Genomic DNA, 16,700 nt, shown 5'->3' on the forward strand with positions numbered 1-16,700 from the left:
GTGTTTTGTGACAGGCTCAGTTGATTGAGTGGGGGGAGTCTTTGGCAGTCAGATGATTTTATTTAATTATTCAGTGATTCATGCTACAACTTCCTGTCAAAGTTTCAGAATAAATAAAAATTAACAAACTTTGTTTTGGAGCAGAGTGCGGCTTAGCTTAGCGCTGCCCCCTCCCATCATGCACTGGTCCATGTTAAAAATATTTCATATAATAACAATAAAGTCCCACCAGCTCCCACAATGCACCACAACTACTTTACATCAGCTGATACATTCAGGTATAAAAACAGTTTGTTTTAACAAAAAGTTTAAATAAAAATCAAAATAAAATCCCAACATTTTAAACAACCATTTCTAACCTTATTCTGAAAGGGAAAATATATTTTGAAGATTTCATGTTTTCACATACACGCTTTTTAATCCCAACTGTTTATTAATTAATTAACCAAGGCTAGAATAAATGTAGACAACTGTAAACAAAAATGCTTTCAAAACATTAGCAGGGAATGTTATTTTGAAAGGCAATAGTAGGTGGGTTTATCGCAAAATTCTTTTTTTTAAAAACGGTGTGGTTTACATTTAAATTTAAATGAAGGAAAACAGTTTTCTAGGCCATTCAAACAGGAAGTGATTTCATAATGGGGGCAAATGGATTTGTCCAATTAAAAGGCACAGGAACTTTGGCTTGTTTTGACCCCACCCACCCACAACGCTTGTAACAATTTCACATAAAGTGCTTAAAATCTTTAAATAAGTGGAAAAAAACTCCAATATTAAAAGAAGTAAATTAAAAATGTAAAATGGGGAAAGTTGAACAGAAAATGAACTAAATGGCAGCGGTAGGCAGGTCTGAGGTCAGAAGGCAAACTGGGAATCGGCAGCTTCCTGTATTTTGTGGCTTTTTTCCCATTTAAAAAAAAAAAAAATCGAATCCAAACAGAAAATGAAAAAAAATATTAAAATAAGGGAGTGAAATTAATAAAATTAATTCAGTAAAAGATGGGACATTTGAAGCTCAACCACTCACAACTCAGCTTAATATACACACATACACACACACACACACACATAAATACCCACGCACAAACACACAGAAAGCCTTACATGTTGTACAGTATAAATACATTCATGATTAAAAAACCCACCCAAAATGTTGACCACCAACAAAAATATTTTAAATGAAGTAGAAAAATTCTACTTAAAAAAAAAAAAAAAAAAATCTAAAGACACACAAAACAATCCATCACCAAAACCTCCAAACACCACGTAAAAAACCAGAACCCAGCATAATAATTCAGAAAATAAGGCACAGAAGAAGATTTGAGATCGCAGCTTAACCCTAAAATAATAATTAAAAATAATAATCATTAACATAATTCCAGCCAATCAGACGGCAGTGTGCAGAGAGGCTGAAAATTCAAAAATAACAAGGCGGAAGTTTGTGAAGAACGAGAAAAATAAAAACCTGAAGTAAAAAGAAAAACGTTGGAATCTGAATTTTAAACATAAAAAAGGGTCAAATCATTTCATTTAAAAATAATATCTATAATAATTTACTTAATGCTCATTGGTAATTTTAAATAAAGATAAATTTAAAGTAAACCTTTGATAAAAGGCAGGTTTTTTTCCTTCTTTTTTTTTTTTTTTTTTTTACTTCCTGATTTCGTTTCCTGCATCACATTAACAAACACAAACTGACGTCACCTCCATGATGGACTTCATTACCCACAATGCACTGCTACTCAGTCTGCTCCGGAATGTGCTCTGTAACCTCTGTAGCCATGGCCATGACCCTCGGTTGTGACATCATTTGCCACCATGATACGAGGCTTGCTGTAGGCACAGAAAGATATCCCCGTGGTCTGTCTGTCTGCGCCGCGGGCCAATCAGAAGCCCTGCGCTCTGAGCGGCCGCTCAGAGGTCAAAGGTCAGATGGTGGACTTGGAAAAGGACACCCGGAGGTGCTGGTTGTGGTCCAGCTGGTGGTCGTGAAGGGCGATCAGAGCCTCAATGGCTTCCTCCACCGAAGCCAGCTGCATCAGCGCCATCTTCCTATCCTTCCTGTGACATCAGAGGAAGTGACATCATCACCCACAACCCATCAGAAAGGAGGGAGAGGAAAGGAGTACATAAACACTTACAAAAAAAAAGTTTAAAGAATTTTTAATATTTTTTTTTAACATTAGAAACTGAAGAGAAAACTGAACTTTTTAAACAGTTTATTTCATTATTTTTTTCTTTTTTCATTATTTCGTAAAGTAAACATTTCATACAGTAAACAATTATAGATTTAAATAATATTTTATAAAAATTTAAATTTAAAATTATTCAGTAACATCTGTATTTAAAAAATATGTTTTTTGTTTTCATTTAAATAGTATTTTTCTTTTTAAATAAATCATAATAATCTGCCTTTTTCTGATTGGTTAACAAGCACAAATCAGTGAACGGAGTTGCTTTGTTACTTACTGGAAAAACTTGAAAGCTTTTACTGCAAATCCATTCAAAGAAAATAAATCCTTCAACGCCTCCTCGCTCACTGAAGAGCTAGGAAACAAGGAAACAATGAAGGACAACGATATTTAAATGCATATCAGTCTCCAAGAGTCAAACACATCAAACAGGAAGCGAGGCGGTCTTACGGGATGTTGGAGAGGTGCAACGTTGCTGACGGAGGGAAGATGTTGTTGAAGTTTTTGGAGCCCGGCTTTTTGAAGCGGTGGAGGGCAGAGCCTGAGAAGTCCCGAGTCAGTGCTTGTTCTTCTTGCCCAGCCCCTCCGCGAGGCAGCTGCACCACCGGGTGTTTGGACAACGTCACCCGGATCACGTTACCATGGAGACGCTGCCCGTTCAGGTGACTCATCGCTGTCATTGAAGAACAAAGAGATAAACAAGAATTTGTCTTCTGCTCATCCATTACAGTATTAAAATCATTAAAAATACAATTCCGAACTTTTCATTCATTATAATTCAATTGACCACTGTACTCCCGTGCATTTAGTCATTATTCATGACAATATTTATTATTATCAGGGCTCTAGAGTGCGACCAATTTGGTCGCAAATGCGACCAAATTTCTCCATGGTGCGACTAATAAAAAATACTTGGTTGCACCGGTGCGACCAAGTAAAAAAAATACTTGGTCATACCGGTGCAACCAAGTATTTTCTCGGAAAAAAAACGTTTCAGCAACCCTGAAAGTCTCCGTGTGTTCAACAACAGACACACATTATGCCCATGTCGTGTTCTAAACCAATCAGAGATACTCAGAGGCGGGGACCTCTGTGATTGGCCGTGGTCCAGATATTCCTGCAGACCTACTTGTGTTTACGTTTGAAAGTGCGGGCAGATAGAGAAGGGTGAGTAGCCCAGGTCAGAAGTGTATGAAGTTGGTATTGAGAAAATATGAAAAGAACAATTGATAACTTTTTCGTTAAGTTAAGGCCTGATCAGTCCAAAATTCTGAGCCAGCGCTCTGACACGGAGCCATCAACCTCTCCGTTTTTGTCAAACACTGGTCCGGAGACGGCATCAGAAAATGAGCCACATACGATCGACTCCCAGCCGGAGTCCACTGAAAGTAAAAGTGAGAAAATGTATAGATTTCGAATCGAGTGGCTTGACCAGTTTCCCTGGCTAAGATACAGCCAAGCTGACAATATGATGCACTGCATTTATTGTCGCGAGTGTGGAAAGACCATGGCCGGCAACACAGCATTTGTCACTGGTGCTAATACGTTTCGAATTGAAACGCTGAAAAAGCATACAGCATCGAGAAGACACATTATATGCCGCGATAAATGCTCTGCCAAAATGTCCCCGCTCCCCACTGCCTTTCAGCGGCAGGCAGGAGTAAACAGGTCATCGGAGGAGGCCGAGATGATCATTAAGTTTAACATCGCCTACAATATTGCAAAAGAAGAAGTTCCGTTTACTAAGTTCAAGTCAGAAATAACTCTTCACAGGAAAAATGGCTTGGACATAAACCCCACATACAGCAATGATGTTGCGTGCGCCCAGTTTATAGGCGTAATCGCTGACACACTGAAAAAAAAGACGTCAGTGGAAATTGCGAACAGTACATACATGGCCTTCCTGATCGATGGAGACACAGACATCGCCACAAAAGAATGTGTCATTGTGTACGCTCGTATCTTGCAAAAAGGAAGACCAGCGAATATACTGATTGGACACATTGAGGTCCAGCATGCCCATGCCCAAGGTAAGCCATGTCATGTCACGTAGCCTATGTATATGATTGTTACTGAATTAACCATATCTAGCATGTTCTTATCATTGAAAATTAAACATAGCAATAATACATGAATATAGAAACTCAAACTGAAAAAGACTGCATTGTAAACTCTTGATCTGATAAGTAAATGGTATTTTTTTTTTAATTTGTTTAGGAATTTATGCTGCCTCAAAGAAAGCATTTGCTGCTCTTGGGGACCAGTGCAGTAACTGGTTGGATAAAATCATTGCTATGGGGGCTGATGGAGCTGCTGTTAATTTGGGCAGCAAAGGGGGTGTCAAGTTAATCATTTTGAAAGGTTGTTAGTTAATCATTTACAAATAAAAAAAAAACATGAACATGTAAAACTGCGGTGTTAAGTAATGCAGTTAAAAAATTTGGGTACGCCTAAATTTTGTGCTGGTGCGCCTAAATTTTATTTTTAGGCGCACCAGTGCAACCATGGCAAAAAGTTAGTCTAGAGCCCTGATTATGCTGAATTAATCATCATCACAGATTAATTCACTGAACTGGAATTAAAAACTAAAGTAGCTCTGACCTTCTGTATCATCGCTCACAGCGTCATTAAAAATGAAGAAAAAAAATGTTAAAATGAATTAATTTTGTTTTTTTTTAAATGAACTGAATTGTTTCAGACCGAGTTGAGCCTGCGTGGCGTCGCTCATCTGAACAAGAGCGTTTTCCTTCTTGTTGAAGAGGATTTTCACTCTCTGAACGTCTCCGTAAACACCTGAAAAAACATGAAACAAAACTGTCAATGAATCAGCACAGAAACACCTTTCAAACACGTTAAAGAAATAAAATCTGAGTTTTCCTACCGAACAGGATGAAGAGGCAGTGAGGCGTGACGTTCTGCAGAAGGTGAATAAAATTAGTTCAGTGGAAAATATATGTTTAAAGATTATAACTTGAAGTTTTTGACTAAGTATCGTTCCTTTCCAATTCCACCGAAAGCAAAAGAAAATCAATTTAAAAATTTAAATGCCATATATCTGTCCAATGACTTCTTCACAAGAAATTCAATATACAGGGTGGGCCATTTATATGGATACACCGTAATAACATGGGAATGGTTGGTGATATTAAAGTCCTGTTTGTGGCACATTAGTATATGTGAGGGGGCAAACTCCTCAAGATGGGTGGTGACCATGGTGGCCATCTTGGATACAACTTTTGTTTTTTCAATAGGAAGAGGGCCATGTGACACATCAAACTTATTGGTAATGTCACAAGAAAAACAATGGTGTGCTTGGTTTCAACGTAACTTTATTCTTTCATGAGTTATTTACAAGTTTCTCTTCGTTCACAGCCATTGACATGTCGAAGAGGTTAACACGTGAGGAGCGGATCGAAATTGTTGATATCTGGTGAACGCAGTAAACAGGTCATTGCAGCAGATTTGAATGCAATACACCCTACGAGACCACCCATCTCCCACGCTACAGTTAGCAAACTGCTTGCTAAGTTTCGTGAAACTGGTTCAGTGTTGGATTTGCCAAAATGTGGACGAAAGAAAACTGTCACTAATGAAGAAACATCAGTGGCTGTCCTAGCTTCATTCAGCAAGAGCCCACAGTGTAGCACTTGCCGCATGTCACTGGAGAGTGGCATTAGTCGAACATCCCTTCGGCGGATATTAGCTACTCACAAATGGCACCCTTACAAACTCCAGCTACTGCAGCATCTCAACGAGGATGACCCAGATCGGCGCACAGAATTTGCAGAATGGGCAAAACAAAAATTGGAACAGGACCCTCAGTTCACGCAGAAGATTTTGTTCAGTGATGAGGCAAACTTTTATGTGAATGGTGAAGTTAACAAACAAAACCACCGCTATTGGTCTGACACTAACCCACATTGGATGGGTCCCTCCAAGACTGTTGGAACAACAAAAGTGATGGTTTGGTGTGGTATATGGGGTACAACGATAGTGGGTCCATTCTTCATCAATGGAAACCTCAAGGCCACTGGATATTTGAAATTGCTACATGATGATGTGTTTCCCTCTTTATGCACTGAAGCTGGCACGTTCCCTGAGTTCTTCCAGCAAGATGGTGCACCACCACATTATGGGTGCCAGGTCCAAGCATTCCTAGATGAACAGTTTTCTGGAAAGTGGATTGGTCGTCGTGGGCCATTTGAATGGTCCCCAAGGTCTCCCGATCTGACCCCCTTAGACTTTTATCTTTGAGGTCATCTGAAGGCAACTGTCTATGGTGTGAAGATACGAGATGTGCAGCACCTGAAACTACGGATACTGGATGCCTGTGCTGGCATTTCTCCTGCGGTGTTGCTATCAGTGTGTGAAGAGTGGGAGAAGAGGGTTGCACTGACAATCCAACACAATGGGCAGCACATTGAACACATTTTATAAGTGGTCAGAAACTTGTAAATAACACATGAAAGAATAAAGTTACGTTGAAACCAAGCACACCATTGTTTTTCTTGTGACATTACCAATAGGTTTGATGAGTCACATGGCCCTCTTCCTATCCGGTTGTTCAGTCTGACGTCACTAGCCGTGTCTGGGTCTAAACTCCGCTGCAGGTCCATATATCAAACGATCACTATGGCATTACTGAGAGTTGAAAAACTGTCTAAAGTTTTTCATCTTTAATAAAATGATCAGCGTTCTGCTCTACCAGGTGTAACAATTGAGTTTAACATCCAGGCATCCATGAAAACGGAATTTATGACATTTAACGGCGTTAGAAGTTAGCAGGGAGTTAGCTCGCTAGCTTCTATCTAAATACAATATAGCATGTCCTGACTGCGGGGTTTTGGAAACAAATTAAAACGTACAGCTCTGCTATCACTTCTAGCATAAATGAAGACAGAAAACTAAACAGCAGTGACGTTTGTAGGGTTACTGAAGTTTGGCTAGCTGGTATATAATGATGTGCTACGAGACCGCTAGCGACACAGCTATGTTAGCATAATATAAACAAGCTAACTTTTTTTCCCGCTCGATAAAAGTTAACGTGAGTGTTCTCGGTGGTCAGAAACAAATGTAATCACATGGCAGGATGCTGTAAAAGGACCAAACTTCAGCCAGGAGAACAACTGAGATAATCCATCCATAATATGAGGTTAGTCATTCATATACTGCTGCATGGGCTGGGCTGTAGTTACATGCTAAGGTTTTAAAAACTGAGCTTAAATAAATGATTAGCGGTAATAAAAGCCGAGGGAGGTCAACAGTGATCACTGACTGTTTTAGGAGCTTTTTGAGATCAAATAGAAGAAAATACATAACATTAAACATGTTAACAACACAAAAGCCATATTAAACGCAGACTACTTTAGACCCGGAAGTAGGATTCGTCGCGTCATCACTGAACAACCGGATAGAAAAAAACAAAAGTTGTATCCAAGATGGCCGACTTCTAAATGGCCACCATGGTCACCACCCATCTTGAGGAGTTTGCCCCCTCACATATACTAATGTGCCACAAACAGGACTTTAATATCACCAACCATGTTATTACAGTGTATCCACATAAATGGCCCACCCTGTAGATACGAATGCATGCACTTTCTGCTAGGGCTGCTCAATTAATCGAATTTTAATCACGATTACGATCTGGGCTTTCAACGATCATTAAAAATGACTGAGCCGATTATTAGCCCCTCCCTCATTTATCCGCGACACCTTAAAGGCCGGTCCGTGAAAATATTGTCGGGCATAAACCGGTCCGTGGCGCAAAAAAGGTTGGAGACCGCTGATTAAGAGGACCCGAGGGAAGCTCGGAAAGCTAAGCAGAAGTTATTTGGAGAGTGACTGCCGTTGGTTGAAAAGAGAGTTTAAAAAAAAAAACTTCAGTGGTGTTGCACACTATTTTATATTATTTTTTTAAAGTCATTGTTAACCCTTTAAAGCCGGTCAGAGCAGTAAGCTCCGTTTTGCGTAACTATTGTTAAATCCCTGTAGAACCTGAACCGTGTAAGCTAGCGCAATAATTTGTTTTGCATATGAAACCGGAGGAGTTGTACTTACATCTTATGCCATCAGCTTGTCCTCGGTCACGGTTTCGTTCCACATATAGCTTTGCAAAAATTGCATAAAAAGCGCTTGCAGGAACAAAAACATAATATTCCAGAAACACGCTTTGCCGTTCCTATCAGCTGTTCGTAACACTTCCCACAGTGAAATGATGCACATGCTGTTTTCTTTGCAAATTTGCATCATAGGATTGTTTTTTGTTTTTCCTGCAGTATATAAAAATTGCTGTATCTCCAAAATAAAACTATGAAGACACTCAAAATAAATTTCCTGTGGTGGGAAACTATTTTTTGCAACTTTATTGTATTTAAAGTTTTGAGGGATAAACCTCTTAAATTTCTCCAAGTAGAAATATATGTAAACAAAACAAAAGCGATTTTCAATTTTTTTTGTAGTTTATTGCACTTTTTTGCAATTTATGTAATTACTATGGACTTAATGCATACATATTATTAAAATATGGGCTATAACAGTTGTATTGATGTATAGCAACTTGAAATGCTCCCACAAATGGCACTACAGCATGTAAAAAAATAATATAAGCTCTGGTGGACTTGGTTCTATGGTAGGTCTTAAAGGGTTAAATAAATATCGTCAAATAATCGTGATCTCAATTTCAGTGAAAATAATCGTGATTATCATTTTTGCCATAATCGAGCAGCCCTACTTTCTGCAATACTGATATTAAGACTACAGAGCATCTTTTTTATTCATGTGAAAGTTCCAGATCTTTTGGGGATGATTTTCAGTACTGGCTAACCTCCATAAATATTGACTGCCCTTCTCTAACCTTTCAAGTATTAGATTCTAGTTGCAAAATTTTTCATTCACAAAGGTCGCTTATTGAAAATTACTCCGATTTTTGCTGGATTTAAAAATGAAGTGCTGCTGTGGAAGGCTTCATTAGACAAGTGTAACTTAAATAAAGCTCACACCTTACTTGATTGTATGTGCGTACTTTTGTTTTTTACTTTTATATGATAGATCACCTTACTGTACTTGTATGCTGCTTTATGGTATTTCTGACCTATACTGTTCTTTTGTTCTTTATTCGATGGCTGCTTTGTTCTTAACCACTTGTACTTGTATGTAACTTTTTGTTGTAATGTAAAATGAGTGCTGTAATTGTTATTTTGTTCAAAAACAAAAAACAAGTTAGCTCAGTGAGCTGTGCTCTGATTGGATAGTGGTCGTGTCCAAATTCATGGGCTGCATCCTCCTGAGGCCGCATTTGTAGACCGATTACGTCACAGCGACGCGCCGAAGGCTGTCCAAATTCGTAGACTCATCCGAATGTAGCCGACAAATGCGTCCTCCTTTTCCCCGAATTTTAAGGATGGGTCGGGTGTGTCCTTCGTGGCCCACCATATCCCAGAATTCATAGCGCGGCCCAGCCAAACTCCAGTTTCCAACAATGGCGGCCGCTACTAAGTTTTAAAATTACTCATACTAATCTTTCTGGGTCACAAAATAAACTTTTAACATATTTTCAGGCGAGGAAGTAGTTGTGTAAACATCAAATATCTGCTCGGTTTATCAAGATATCGCATATTTGCAAAAGTGCTTCGAGGTTTTCGGAGGCGTCTGCTACCCACCAGCTCGATAGCTAGCCGGGAGCTCGAGGGTCACTGAAGCCGCCGAGAAGGGCACAACTCCTGGCACATCATTTTCAGATCACCGCGGACTTTCGCTACTCGGGTTAAACGTAATATATAAGTCACTTAGACAACCTAAAAATGTTATTGTTGGGCTTTTTTCAGTGTTTTGTTTGTTCGTGAGTAAATCGGTTTGGCTGAGATTAAAGTTATTAGATAAGATTAGATAAAATAAAACTTTATTAATCCCCCGGGTGGGTTCCTCCTTGGTTTTTACACAGCTGACTAAACGTCAAACAGAAACCTGATTAAATATAAGTATGAGACAGTCGAGAATTTACGCCAGTGTCCCGTTATATTTTAGATAGCAAGGAGCAGACGGCTGAGTTTATTAAACTCCACCGAGACAGCGGTGACGCTAATCAGAAGGCTAGACCGTCCAATTTCACGGCCGTTTACTTCCGGCCTACCCGACCTTCTGAGGACCCGGCCCACGTAGACCGCGAAGGCCGGTGTCCTCAGGAGGATGCAGCCCATGAATTTGGACACGACCAGTGACTGTGTGAGCTAGCATGTGTGACCTCTGACCTCTGGGTTCAGGTTCGACACCAGCAGCACCGAATGGACAGCAGGAGGCGCCATCTGCAGCGAGACGCGAGGATGAGACACTAGCGAGCCGGGGACGGGCGCCATGGACAGACCTGAGGATGGAAAACACCAAAACTTTATTTCAGTGGTTTCCATATTCACGCTCAGCGCATCCAGCAGCCGGATTATTAAACATGGACTCATCTTAAAACATGTAAATGTCAATGGTCAAAGGTGATGTTCATGTGCAACTCACCTGTGTGTTGGTGGAAAGTGGGTGGGAATGCCGCTGCTCCATACGGAGGCAAAGCTACACCTGAAACACACATACAGGTTAGCTCACTAGCCCCGCCCCCATACAATGACTCTGAGGTCTGCATAGAGTTATAGAAATGACAGCTGCTGGTCAGTCGAGGTGTGTGCGCTTATTGAGTTGTAATGAATTTGTACAACTGAAACACCAGCGTACTTGATGATGTCACAGGTCCAGAGTTCTTTCGGCCGTCCCCTCTTAATTTAACTGTGACTAATATGTTATGAAGCTTAACTTTAATCTCAGCCAACTCGATTTACTCAGGAACAAATAAAACACTGAAAAAAGCCAAACATTAACATTTCAAAGTTATCTAAGAGACCTATATATCATGTTTAACCTGAGTAGTAAAAGACCGCGGGGGGGGGGTTGAAAATGATGTGCCGGGAATCCGCTGTTCTCGCCGGCTCTAGTGATCCTCGACCTCCCAGTCTGCTATGGAGCTGGTGGGTAACAGACGTCTCCGAAGACGTCGGAGGCATCAGGGAATATTTACGGCTTGACTTATCACGAGTACACGAGAACACAAGTACGCAAAAGTATGCATATTGAGACAGGCCCTTACTCTTACCGAAGGTGGCGGCGGGCTCTAGCTCTCCGCTTGGCAGGTCGGCTCTGGTGAAATCCCGACTCTTGTCGTTGTTGTACTTCACGTTGAGCACGCTCAGTTTGGAGAAGTCGATCCTCAGCGTGCAGCAGCCGTTATAGATGTTCTGACCGTCTAGAGTCTGACAGACAGAAGGACACATACTGTGATCTGACTGGACCCGCACCAGTTCAGACCTAGAACTGGAGCTGGATTTCTAAATGTGTGTGTGTGTGTGTGTGTGTGTGTGTGTGTGTGTGTGTGTGTGTGTGTGTGTGTGTGAGAGAGAGAGTGAGAATGTGTGTGTAGGTGTATGACTCACAGCCTTGGCGTGCTGAGCATGCACGGTGTCGCTGAACTGCAGGAGAGCCTGAAACTGGTTGTTTCTGGTGAACGTGATGATCTTCAGCACGGAGCCAAACTTACTAAAGATCTGTGGAAAAATTTTATTAATACCACCAAGAACTGTTAGAAAGGACATGATAATAAAAACTTCAATAATAATAACAATAATAACACTGATGATATCTGCAGTCCTGACCTGCTGGAGGACCTCCAGAGTCACAGGGTAAAATAAATTCTCCACAATGATTCTCAGGACGGGACTCTGACCTGGAGCTATGCCCCGGCCCTCCCCACCTGAAGCCATGTTCCCAGAGTGCACTGCTCCTGCATTCATGGCCTGCAGCGTTGCCTGAGCCCTCTGTCAGCAAACAAACATATTATTGATTGTTTAAAGGACCATCTCGCTGCTTTTTGTAAACAGATGACAGATCAAACTTCAAACAAATAAACAGACACCATGGGTGGGGCCTGAGCTGCTGCTCCTCACCTGATTGGTCATATTGTCAGTCTTGAGCTCGCGATGGGTGGAGTACTGAATGTAGACTGGCTGACTCCTGATGGAGGGAGTGGCTGAGGTGTAGTAGTTCACCATGGTAACAGCGGCTTCTTCTGACGCCATTTCTAAAAACGCCTGAAAAGAAAAAAAACGATTACTTAAAAATTTCATGTGTTCCTCTCTGTGTGAGTCTGTCACGGTGGGACATCTTTTCTAAGCTAACATTAGCTAGAGCTGCTCTCTGTAGAAAATTTGTCCATTCACACAGAAGGGAAAAAAAGATTTGCTTGGATCATGTGACAGGTGTAAACAAAATAAAGCAGTGAGGGAGCAGTACAAAAGCCTTTCATTACTTTAATCCACGCTGAGATCAGACCACAAAGGAGACTGAAGAGAACACAAAGCCTCAGCCATCATGTGTTTGACTTTCACTACCTCACAAATTACACAACACAGTGAACCACACTGCTGTGCAGAAGTCTTGAACCGCCCCTTATTTCTGACCAGTTTTGGAAGACTGTTTTTTGTTTGTAAACCCGCTCTCTGTGAGCCATTCAAGAATGAAAATGCTCCAAACACAAAGAGTAACAAGTGTCTATGCACAACAGAAAACTTAGTGAGGAACCAGCTTTAAATAATTTTAGACTCTTTGTTACTCGCCTGTTACAGCCTGTCATAAAAACACACCACTCAGTGGAAGAGTGGCTTAGACCCTGCCTAACATTCACATACACTTGTTGCACTCTGATGGATGTATCGTGGGTAATTTAGGGTTCAGTATCTGTCCCCCCGATACTTCCACATGCCTCAGAGCAGCTGCAGGTGGAACCATTTATCTCTGCACACGTTTCACTGAACCAATTTCCCATCGTTCCATCAAAATACAAAGAAATGAGGGCTGACTTGAAACTTTTGCACAACACCATATTACAACACAAGCTGAAATAAGAGTTCAGCTCTGGTGCCATGACTCACACCTGAAACATGTCATTACTTGTTTCCATGAACATGTCACTGTTAGTGACAGACCCATGAGACGATTATTAAAATAACTTGTAGTGTCCAATGCATCAATGAAGGATTATTTCTCTCTGGATGAGAGGTCAGCTGTAAGAACCTGAGAGGGCACTAAAGCAATGAGAAGCCATTAAAAAAAGACAATCTGAGTCACATGCGGCGTGATGACATAGACAAGATAAAATACAAATAAACAGTGTGCTGGTTGGCTCAGCTGGAGCTCTGCATATACAGGGTACAATCATATTAACTGTTTTTACTAAGAAACAAAACTGACATGCCCATTTTCCCACTAAATTTGAATTCAACGAAGAGGTGTTGTGGGCGGGAATTCATTTTGCTCCGTCTCTCCGCTCTTTCACTCTGATGTCCAGAGGCCTGCGCTACAAAGCAGGATTTGGTCTTATCCATGTGACTTCAGGTTTAACTCTTTTTTCTGTTTTTCAAAGGTGGTTCACTTTTTACTGGGATATATCGCTATGGTTACTTATGCTGCAAACAGGCTATGTTCCAGATTACACATCAACAGGTGTGAAACTCCCACCTACTGACTAATCAATTCTCTGGAAAACAGCATCGCCACTCCTGGCAGAGCCCTCAGACTGCTGCGCAGAGTCTCTCTCGCGGAGAGGGTTGGACCAAGTGACCCTGAATCCTCCCTTAGTTATGATGCAGTAGGTGTAGGCTGCTGGGGGATTCCCATTATGCACTGAGTGTTTCTTCTTCACTCACTATGTGTTAATAAACCTCTCTGAAATTAATCATTAGTTATTATTAATCTCTGGCTCCCCTCCACAGCATGTCTTTGTCCTGTCAAACCGGTCGCTGCACATGGCCACCCCTGCCTGAACCTGTTTCTACTGGAGGTTTCTACCTGTTAAAAGGGAGCTTTTCCTTCCCACTGTCGCTTAGGTGCTTGTTCATAGGGGTTGCTTAATTGTTGGGGTTTTCTCCGCAGTATTGTAGAGTTTTTATTTTACAATATGCGAGGTGTGAGGTGACTGTTTGGTGCTGTACAAATAAAACTGAACTAAACTGAATGTCTCTGTGCTTCCCCAGTGACCATCAGTATAAACATAGATTGTTAGATGCAGCTTTACTTCTTTTCTTTTTTTTTTACCTGTTTAATGCAAACAAGTTACAACAACGTTATTATAGTATTAAATGGACTAAATCTGAAGTTGATTCAGTTGAATGAAATAGTCTAAAATCTGTGATGATTTTATCAGTGAGAGCTGCTCCACAGTTTGCAAAGCGTCTTATTTTCCTAGACATCAAAAGTGCCTGGCACGTGTTCATCTGTCTGCCCTTCTATTCCTTCTAAGCAGTTACATTTTGTCAGATTTATGAGAAACAGTGCCATTTCCAAAAGCCTTCCATCTTCTAAACAGATACCTTCCAAACTCGTCCCGCCTTTGTACACAACTTATTTGTTTTGATTGGATGTCATCTTGTTTTTATTATTTGACAAAAGTCTCGATACATTTTATCATCATTTTCATGTTTCTGCACAAGCTTTTATTTAGATATTGCCTTGTTTTCGTCAGAAAAAAACATTGCAGTCGCACATTCACACAGTCACATTTTAACTGGCGTTCTTTCCAGGCTTTAAATAGGCTAAGCTGTTGTCCAGTCTAACTGACCGAAGCATTTAAAGCACTCACGCCTTCATAAAGCGCTGGTCCTCCACCACTACTTTCGTTAAGCAGGCATCTGTATACTGTGTTCAATCTTGTTAGATTTTTCTCATATTACAGCTTTATCTCCCTTTGCAGCTTTGTGTGACTGCTTATCCTGATTGCAGATGTTAGGGTAAGTGAATCCAGACGAAGGAAAGATAGGTGGGTACAACTCGCGTTGGGGGTGAGGGAAGGGAGACAGGATAGTGAGGGTCTATTGTAGGGTCTTTACCTTACGACATGTTGTGATTTGGTGCTGTATAAATAAAACTGAACTGAAGTGAATAACAAAGTGCCTTCTTGTGGCTAACTAAAGAGCTATATAATGACACACAGTGATTACTCACTCAGTACAACCTCACAAACCCCCACACAGCTACCAAATGTGTTAGTAATAAATTTGGATGCAAGATGACGTCGCAAGCAGTCGCAGCCGAACGCCGCTCTCAACAATTTAGTGGATTTCTTTTTATTTTGTGTATTTTTATTTCACTTTTCCTCCAATTAACAAGAGCACATGTGCTGTACAGTAAAACTGAATTGCTCAGGGTTCTAAACCACATAAACCTGCACACTTTCACCAGCAATGACTTAATAATAATAAAGAACAGGTTAAGAGGAATTCAGACAGTTGTGTACTGCGCACCTTGCTGGCATCGTTAGCGCTCACCTGATTCTTTGTCTTCAGTGTGATCAGCTGACTAACTCGACCAAAGGGAAGCGCCAGAGAAAGCACTTCCTGTTCAGAGACGTCAGGGGGAAGCTGACGCAGGTGAAGGACCCGAGATGGGACGCACTGAGCACGCTCTGAAACACACAGTCTATCAGTGCCATCCACTGCAGATAGACAGAAACAGACAGGTAAATTATGATGGAAAGGGTTCAGGTGGGAGGAGCTTCCCTTTCATAGACTTTCATAGACTCACCTGTGGACAGGTGAGAGGAGCTCATGTTCTCAGAGCTGCTGACAGACGAGCTGAACTCTGACTCCTGGAAACAAACACAATAATCAGTTATTGAAATGTCAAAGTTATATCACATTTCATCAATTTATTAATGAATTTATCAAATCAGCAGCACATGAACCTCCATATTTAAAATCCTGTCTTCTTTTGCAATTTTTTTTTGAGACGTGATTGATCTTTAAAGCCTGTTTCCTGAGACAGACTGCAGGAGATGACTGATGACTTCTTCATTTTCAGCTCTGAGCTTCTGTTTAACTTTACCGCTAACATTTTAACCATTAACCTTCTCCCGGGATCAGTTAAAGAAGCTTCGGGCTCTGCTAGTGACATTTTAGAACCCCAAAGTCGAACTAATTAACAGAAAATGAAAGTAATTCCTCTCTGTTTGTACACAGAGAGGCTCTTTGCGTGAACACGCACATATCGCGAGATTTCAGGTAATAAAACACCGCGGCTGTCGCTACTGTTGCCCCGTGACACTTTCACGCCGAGCCGAACAGAACAGAGCAGAGTTGCACAGCACAGCGCACGAGCAACAGGAAAACGGGGCTCTGGGAGAGCATTTCAGTAAACACCAACAACAAACAGGCAGGGAGGGGCGCATCTGAGGCTCGCGCAGGTGCGGTTCAGTCACCAAGGAAACGAAGGGAGGAAGGAAGGTAAAAGTGCGGTGGGAACGGTTCCGAGAAGGTTCGGGACGGTTTCCCGTTCTCACCCGTCCATGGTCCGTGCTGAGGAAGAGGAGGAAGCGCAGCAGAGAAGGAGTTGTTTTGGTCCGCGAGCCTTCGCAGCCAGGCAGCCACCAAGGAGAACAACGAGCTCACTTCCCGTTTGGTGACGTCACGACAGAACATGGCG

General features: G+C 41.3%; 1 protein-coding gene across 2 annotated transcripts; it reads right to left on the reverse strand.

Annotated features, from left to right (window-relative positions):
- Positions 1–40: 40 nt before the first annotated feature.
- LOC147325426 (polypyrimidine tract-binding protein 3-like) lies at positions 41–16,700 on the reverse strand. 2 transcript variants are annotated; one of them, XM_086299930.1, is made up of 14 exons: positions 16,558–16,700; positions 15,804–15,867; positions 15,548–15,684; positions 12,173–12,316; positions 11,882–12,043; positions 11,663–11,773; positions 11,326–11,482; positions 10,698–10,757; positions 10,442–10,554; positions 5,074–5,107; positions 4,893–4,985; positions 2,643–2,865; positions 2,470–2,547; positions 41–2,061 (listed from the first exon to the last, which is right to left on the reverse strand). In XM_086299930.1, exons 2-14 carry the CDS (start codon positions 15,826–15,828, stop codon positions 1,929–1,931), a joined length of 1,470 nt encoding a protein of 489 aa, XP_086156056.1. In that variant the 5' UTR covers positions 15,829–15,867; positions 16,558–16,700; the 3' UTR covers positions 41–1,928. The 2 variants fall into 2 exon arrangements, with proteins under 2 accessions (XP_086156056.1, XP_086156055.1); XM_086299929.1 differs by having other exon boundaries at positions 15,548–15,714.

The sequence above is a fragment of the Aulonocara sp. 'chitande type north' Nkhata Bay genome, linkage group LG7 (genome assembly GCF_057382095.1).
Source record: "Aulonocara sp. 'chitande type north' Nkhata Bay isolate Kocher_YH1m ecotype deep benthic linkage group LG7, A_spYH_male_GT1.1, whole genome shotgun sequence".
In the NCBI taxonomy this organism is placed as follows: domain Eukaryota; kingdom Metazoa; phylum Chordata; class Actinopteri; order Cichliformes; family Cichlidae; genus Aulonocara; species Aulonocara sp. 'chitande type north' Nkhata Bay.

Coding starts and splice junctions, on each gene's coding strand:
- LOC147325426 (XM_086299929.1), bottom strand. CDS start 15,828: ATGAGCTCCTCTCACCTGTCCACAG. Junction 2,866..4,892: donor CGCCACGCAGGCTCAACTCG/GTCTGAAACAAT, acceptor CTTCAATGACAG/CGATGAGTCACCTGAACGGG. Junction 2,548..2,642: donor TTGCACCTCTCCAACATCCC/GTAAGACCGCCT, acceptor CTTGTTTCCTAG/CTCTTCAGTGAGCGAGGAGG.